The 7643-nt window shown below is 36.6% G+C and overlaps 1 protein-coding gene across 2 annotated transcripts; it reads left to right on the top strand.

Moving 5' to 3' along the window:
- Positions 1 to 451: 451 nt before the first annotated feature.
- LOC146568768 (5-hydroxytryptamine receptor 3A-like) lies at positions 452 to 6607 on the top strand. Of its 2 annotated transcripts, XM_085283421.1 has the most exons (10): positions 452 to 526; positions 1114 to 1274; positions 1363 to 1407; positions 1783 to 1892; positions 2920 to 3089; positions 3189 to 3349; positions 3750 to 3960; positions 4072 to 4218; positions 4535 to 4620; positions 5997 to 6607. In XM_085283421.1, exons 1-10 carry the CDS (start codon positions 490 to 492, stop codon positions 6213 to 6215), a joined length of 1347 nt encoding a protein of 448 aa, XP_085139547.1. In that variant the 5' UTR covers positions 452 to 489; the 3' UTR covers positions 6216 to 6607. The 2 variants fall into 2 exon arrangements, with proteins under 2 accessions (XP_085139547.1, XP_085139546.1); XM_085283420.1 differs by lacking the exons at positions 452 to 526; positions 1114 to 1274; positions 1363 to 1407 and having other exon boundaries at positions 1688 to 1892; positions 4538 to 4620.
- The last annotated feature ends 1036 nt before the right edge of the window (positions 6608 to 7643 follow it).

The following is a 7643-nucleotide window of genomic DNA, read 5'->3' on the forward strand; positions in this document are numbered from 1 at the left end:
ATGGGGACAGTGTTCATAATGTCATTACCACTTTGTTTTAGTGATCAAGTTGCGCTCTAATTGAATTCTACCTTCTCATTTGAGGTTTGCAGGTTTGTGTCTGTTACAGGAAATATCTCTTATGTAACTCAAAGACTGTGTCACCAGCAAGCTGCAAATTTGCGTTATCTCTGTCCCAAAACATATAAAGCCCCTCCACCCGCCTTTACCTTAGTTTTATTTGTTATTCTTCTCGTAAACCTATAATCTTTATCTGCCTCAAGAAGTAAGTGTCATATATACTGTATGTCCCTTTCCTCTGTAAGCCAATTACAGAATCAGAGTGCAGGGGAGGGTTTTTCTCATTTAAGGCAGCAAGCCAGGTCATTTGTTGTGCCCAGCCCTCCCCTTCTCAGATTAAATGTCAGGGCAGCAGCTCTAACAGCAGGGACACATGCTTCTCTGGAAGTAGCTCAACCACACAGAGACACTCTCACAGCTGCATATACGATGTATTCAGCTTTTCTCATCCTGATCATCTTAACTGGTAAGACTTTGTGTTGTTTGGAGTGTTATTTCATTAATAGACAGCAGAGTACTTCCCATCCTGCATGTATCTGATTCTTTAAGTTTTTACATTGTTTGTAACAGTAACTTTTCTTGGACATATCTCATAAAGGCATAATAGAGATTAAGACAAATCGGGGACCGAAAAATGTTCAAATGAGAGTTATTGTTATTATTTCCAATAAAAAAGATGAAACTTGAGATTTAAGCAAGGGAAGAAAAAAGGAAAACACAAGTAATTTAATGGGCTAGAAGTGTAGGATCTTTAATGACAATAGACAGTTTTAATTATTTTAAATCCACATTAATCTAATTCTAGATTTAAAAATATTGTGAAACTTGAGTTTCCTGAAAACAGTATCCTGACACTACAAGGAAAATTAAATGATAAAAGCACTGCAGACAAAAAAAACAACAGATTAAGAAACAAGAAACAAACTAAGCAGCTGTGTACAAGCTCTCAATTTCTCTTTTTTCCAAACAAAAGTTAAAAATGAATGGCAAAATATATTGTTTAAAATCTAAATTCCAATAGAAATCATTTATCTGACAACTATTTTGCTGTAGATGTGACTTCCTGTCAGAAAGTGTGCAGTTACCACGATGTTCTGGACTATCTGAACCTGACCACAGATAACAGTGTGTTTAAACTGACGCGGCCTGTGCTGGACTACACGCACCCCACCAAAGTAGAGCTGGACATCATCCTGTATGCCATCCTGGCTGTGGTAGGTGCAACATTACTGCATTTATGTGTTATTAATGAGCTAAATGCTACAATGAAGGTGGTCATTACTGACATCACTTTATTTTCAGATTGAGAAAACACAAACTTTTATTCCCTTTGTCTGGGCAACCCTGGTGAGTTTATTTTCTTCAGATCTACATTAGGTTAACACAAAGCACAGCTAATCTTTCTGGGGTCTATATTAAAAATATATGTCAACACATTTCAAAACAACATAAAACTAAAATAAATAAATATAGAAAGCACACTACAAAAATGATAATTTGACATTCATGATAAAGCTAAGCTCCACAGATGTTGTTTTAGGACTTGTTAAATTAAGTATTGTACATTGATCTGTTTGATGCAGTCTTTCATTGGTCTATCTGCTCTATTCTGCACAAGGTGAAATAAAAAACGGCCCAATGAGGATGCAAATCATGGTCTGCCTGAGACACACCTTGTGCATCTCCGTCTTTGACTTTTCTGATAATCTAACCTTAATGCAGATATGGAATAATGAACGCATCTCATGGGACCCTGATCAGTTTTGTGGAATTACTCATATCACAATTCCTCGAGAAATCCTCTGGAAACCAGATGTCTTCATTTATGAGATGTGAGTCAGCAACACACATGGACATGAAGTGTAGTTTATTACAAAATCAAACACAAACAGGTTCAAAAGGAGACACTTTTATTCATTTTGTTCAAATCAAAGTGTGTCAAAAAGTGTTTCCTGGCCTGAGAGATCAATATTTTGAATAAAATTGGATTCACATTGCAAAATAAATACTTTTGGCATGTTAAATCTTTGAAAATCACAGTGAAATGAAGGTCATAACTCTTTTTCTCATAGCTGAATTTGAAATACTTTTTATTTAGAGTGAAATGTGAACAGGACTGCTGAGGGCAGCTGCTAAAACAAATCATATATAACAACCTATAAACTATGACCGCTCACCTGTCATAAGTGTCAAACAGAATTATAATTTGTTAGGTCATCACCAATTTATTTTTCATGGACAATGCTGCTTTGTGATGCTATCTATTTATTAAGCCAGTTTATTGATATAACAGACACTTTCCTGTTTGCAGTTTACGTTGTTTTTGGCTAGACATATTTGTTAGGTACACCTGTTCAACTGCTTGTTAACAGGAATATCTAATCAGCCAATTATATGGCATCAACTCAATGCATTTAGCTATATAGACACTATGAGAACAACCTGCTGAAATCCAAACTGACCATCATTATGGATATCAGTAGGGAGGAATGTTTGCAGGAGCTTGCTTTTTTGCAAAAAATCATTTTATAGTTGTTCAGCATCAAATGTAACAGCTTGATATCTGCTGCCATCCTGTGTTTGTTTAGAAGGTCAGGCGCTTCATTGTGTGCACACTTTATTAAAGTACACGCAGCAGCTTTTATACTACTTTAAAACAAACACATTATCCTGCTGCTGTGACAGCAGGAGCTTCAGAATAATTTAGTCAGTTTATAATTAGTATCATCAAATTATGCTGTGTAGGTGCTCTGCAAACATACTGAAAGAGAGAATAATGTGTGTGTGTGTGTGTGTGTGTGTGTGTGTGTGTGTGTGTGTGTGTGTGTGTGTGTGTGTGTGTGTGTGTTGTGGTCTTAGGATACAGACGGACGACTCCCCTCAGAGTTATTACATCTCCGTAGCCTACGATGGGACGATCACTTCTGAGGACGACATTAAGATTGTCAGTACCTGTAAGATGGATGTCCACAAGTTCCCCTTCGACACGCAGAAATGTAACATCACCATTGGTTCTGCAAGTCACTGTGGTGAGGGAGGATGAGTGTTCTGGTGTGTTTTCTCCTGCTTTCATAGTTGTTTGAACTCTGAAACGTTTCTCTCATTCTTTCTGTCATTTCCCAAAACAGTAGATGAGATGCGACTTTCTCCTTTCTCCAACTCCTCCCGGGCCACGCAGTTTTCCCGTGAAGTGATGAAAACACAGGGAGAGTGGGAATTCCTCCAACTGTCCATCTCCAAAGTCAATATGACCTTTGAAAATAAACTGTGGGAAAGCCTCATATACACTGTACGTAATACACAGAAAGAAAAACACAAGTGGCAAATTACATTAAAAAAACAAAAACAAGATAAGAGACGTCATTAACATTTACATCTCTACAAGCCCAGTTCCAAAAAAGTCAGGACGTTGTGTAAAACGAACAGAGAAAACAATGAAATGTTTAAACTGAGACATTTTTCAATTTCATTAAAAATATTTCTTGAAATAAAAGCTTCTCGTATTCACAAAACAGGAATGCTGCAGAACTGACTACAATGGTCTTGTGATAATAACTTTATATGACCAAATCAAGCAATTTATGATAAATAACCAATTTTAAAAGTTACTTCTGCAATACTACACCCACACAATATGATAACTTTCACACAAGGTAAATCTAACCTAACCACTGAACCCGTTTTCCCAGTTCAGCATGAAGAGGAGACCACTCCTCCACGTTATTAACTTCCTGTTGCCCATCTTATTCTTCCTAACTCTGGATCTCGCCTCCTTCTTCATCGCTGACCATCGAGGAGAGAAGCTGGGCTTCAAAGTCACCGTCCTGCTGGCAATCTCCGTTCTGCTGCTCATCCTGAATGACATCTTGCCCTCCATGTCCAACAAGACCCCACTCATAGGTAAAGACTCCTTCCTTAAGGGATGATGTTTAAGTGTGGTGACGTATTTCATGTATGTAGAACCAGATACCAAAAGAAAAAAAATAACTGTTGCTTGTTTCATCCTTTCAGCAACATACTGCATTGTGATTTTTGCCCTTATGCTGCTCAGTCTGCTGGAGACAATTTTGGTTACACATCTGATAGAAAAAGACTCCCAAGTCAAGCTTAAGGTGAAGAATGAACATAAAAAAGCCAAAACTAATAAAAGCGATGCAGGTGAGATACGTAAAAAGCTTCTCAGATACTGATCACAGATTTAGTCTATAGTATCAGTCTGCTAAAACAAGAATTCAGATCTCAGGTAATCCCTGAGAGAACCTGCAAAGGAAAAATGCTTTAAAACATTAAATGCAGTAAACATGAAAAGTGTCTGGAAACACAAGCAAACATATTGAAAAAGAGAACAAAAAGAAGGCGATGATTTGCATGCTGTACATTTAATTTCAAAAGCTTCATCTTATCTTTAGTTAGCAGATGTTTCATGTTTTAAATGTGTGTAAATTCTTGTGACAAACCTACTGTTTGCTTTCAGAAGACAAAAGACAGACCTGCTGTTCCTGCATCTGCATAGTGTCCAGTGATGAGGAACAGCATGAGCTACTGCCTGTTGCTGAAGTGGTACAGTTTGAGCACATGCATGCAGATATTGCATTAATATGACATGACAGGAGAGCAAAATTGTATTAACATCTTTACAAGATCTTAATTAATCAGTGACAACAAAACAAATGTGTAAATTCATCTTGAGTGGGATGAATAAGATCTTCAGAGCACACATTTTGACTGGCCAACATCAAATCAGGGCTCAGATTCCTGTTTACAGACTAAAAAGAAAAGATACTTTGTTGTGAAGAATACAACACAGCCTTACAGAAATGGAAGAAATTAGCATTGATTATGTTGCAGTATTATTTGGGGAACCTCTCGGGTCCTGATATATTCCCCTGGACATTACTGTCACATGAAAGTAATGATTTGGATAAAGCTGTTGTTGGTCAGTGATAAACTATGTGCTCTGTAGAGCTGGAGGAAATGTTTTAAATAAAATATCATTGCTCTGATGATGAAATAAACTTGCTCTAAATAACTGATACTAAGATTATTTATAAATGGGATTAAGTTCCCTTAAACACACAAGAAAAGCCCCCAAAAACACAGTTTTGGAGGAAAATGACTTAGGCTAAAAATGATCGTTGATACAATAACAGACAGTTATTAAATTATTAAAAGTACATGCAGTTTTAATAAAAACAAAGACCAAACTGTTGTTGCAGCATTAAAACACCAGGGGTCAGTGCAGATGGATGAGGTTACAGAGTGTTACATGATGGTTCAGTGCAAGATTCAGTAGTTTTACACATGAACCCTCCCATTTATTAAGAATAAGTAAGCGGTGGCACTAAATAAAAAGTAAAATGCTAGTATTCACAGATGTAAGATTGTTGTAAAATATTTATTTTCATTATCTTTAAAATTGTGAGTTTCTCGTGTGTCAAAACCTATTTCCTGTTTAATCAAACTATTTGAACCAATATTGGGAAAAAACCTTGTGTTAATAAGCGTTACAGTATAATAGAGGTGCTATACTGAGCTACCTACAAAATGTTGCTGGTAAATACCTGCTAATAATGCAATAAATATGATTTTTTTTTTAGACGTGGGACCCCCCCCCCCCCAAAAAAGAAAAAAAAGAAAAAAAATTGCTGGCATCTCTGCGATAATGCAGAGGCCTGATATATTTTTTCCCATCAGGCCTCATTTCAGCGTGAAATAGTCATACAAGATTTGATTTAGCTGGAAACAGCAGAGGTAGCGTCGCAAAGCAAATATAGGCCAGTTATTATGCTGATTGTGCTCATAATATCAATTTATGTCCATTCAATGTTTTTAGACTCCAGATTAGTGTTTTTGCCACTATTGCTCATGATGCAATATCACTCTCATCACCATAAACTCTCTCTGACATCCTTCTTTGACTGCTTGACTTTGTGCAGGTTAACAACAGTAATCATACAGGAGAGTATAATGTGCTGGTGCTGATCCTGGAGGAGCTGAAGGAGCTGAAGAAATCACTAAATCTGCACCTCAGTGGCAGCGAAAAGGGAGGGAAGTACGTCCAGTGGGCAGCCAGAATCAACAGGGTTTTCTTCATTTTCTATGCTGTCACTGTGTCGCTCTTTCTCTCTCTCATGTACACTGAGTGGAACACTTAGAAATGTAGAGTATTTCCTATTAATACTACAGTTTCTGTACAGTAGAGTATTTGTGTCAAAATATGGCTTGTATTGTCTTTTTGTATTTTAGGACATCATGTTAATGTTGTAAAACCTTATTATTTTTTGTTTTATATACACTTTATATAGTTTCGCGTTCAACTTTTCCATAGTTAAAGTTAGATGATCCCTCAGACATGTATTGGAATGAGAATGATCAAAGTGTTAACCCTAAACGTTTGGCTTGATTAATCAGCCATCACTTTATAGGCCAAGCTGTTGTATTATGCTTAATGAATGCTGAGTGAAGTGTCCAATAAACCAAGAAACAGAAAAACCCAAACTACTTAAACAATGACTCAGTTTGTGGGCCATAATAAACAAATATTATCATCTCAGAATATTTTTTAATAAATAAAGCCTTAAGCCATCACATGTCTCTTTATATTTTGTTTCCAATGAGTCAGACATTCATGTAATTTTTAAAAGTGGTCTTCAGCAACAGTTCCCCAGGCTTTCTGAAGGTCTTGAAAAGTTTCAGAAGGATGTTTTTTATTAATTTATTTGTTTGTTACATCACTTAACTCTGACATATGAATCATTTAAGCATAAAAAGCCACCTAAATCAAAGAATGAACTGGTGTTGTGTCTGTACATGTCAGACAACAACAACGAAAACACTGTTTTGAAAATGCAACTTTAGACACTGTGTTGTTAAAAGTCTATTACATTAACATTAAGGGAAGTTGTTCCCATTTCTTTAGCTGAATTTACAAAAAATGTCAAAGAAGAAGAACATGTTTATCAAAGCGCTTTATATCAGGTGTGCAGTGTGCACTTTGACTGGATATGTGAAAGGCAAAAGAAGATGTGGCAGGCCTAAAATACTAGCAGATGAACAGTATCTGAAAGGCTATCCACAGCCTGGTCACAACCAAAAACATCAATATTATTCATATAGTTTATAGCATCCCAAAAATCTCTAAATGTTTTGTTGTAGACTCAAAGAGAAAAAATACTTCAAAAAATGATTTAACGGTAACAAGATGAAAGAAACCTCAGACGAGCAAAAGGAGAGGGTTCCCTTTACCGGTGCAGGCAGGCATGTCATAGATGTTTGCTACAGGAGAACAGCCTGGCAGATTAGTGTAAAGGACATTTGAGATTAAATCCTGCCTGCATCTAGTCTAATGTAAACTGGACAGGGCAGTAAATCAGTCATTATCAAAGGGGAACATCTATCTTCAAACTTCATCTATGAAATACGCACTCACTGACCTCACTGATTTCATATTTCTGACGTTCAATCTCTCCCGCCTGTCATACTTCAGTCCTCCTTCACCTCACAGCTCATTTGTTAAAACCAATCATGTTCATTCTCAGCCACCTGATATCGTGTTGTAAACATATTATGAGAAAAGAGGCCAG

Source organism: Mchenga conophoros, linkage group LG8 (assembly GCF_057382185.1).
Source record: "Mchenga conophoros isolate Kocher_MC1m ecotype Shallow Benthic linkage group LG8, M_conophoros_male_GT1.1, whole genome shotgun sequence".
Lineage (NCBI taxonomy): Eukaryota > Metazoa > Chordata > Actinopteri > Cichliformes > Cichlidae > Mchenga > Mchenga conophoros.

Bases quoted from the DNA above. Each gene is read 5' to 3' on its own strand.
- LOC146568768 (XM_085283421.1), top strand. From the start codon at position 490: ATGTATTCAGCTTTTCTCATCCTGATCATCTTAACTG. The intron at 1,893-2,919 runs GTGAGTCAGCAA...TTGTGGTCTTAG, and splicing joins GATGTCTTCATTTATGAGAT to GATACAGACGGACGACTCCC. The intron at 4,219-4,534 runs GTGAGATACGTA...GTTTGCTTTCAG, and splicing joins AACTAATAAAAGCGATGCAG to AAGACAAAAGACAGACCTGC.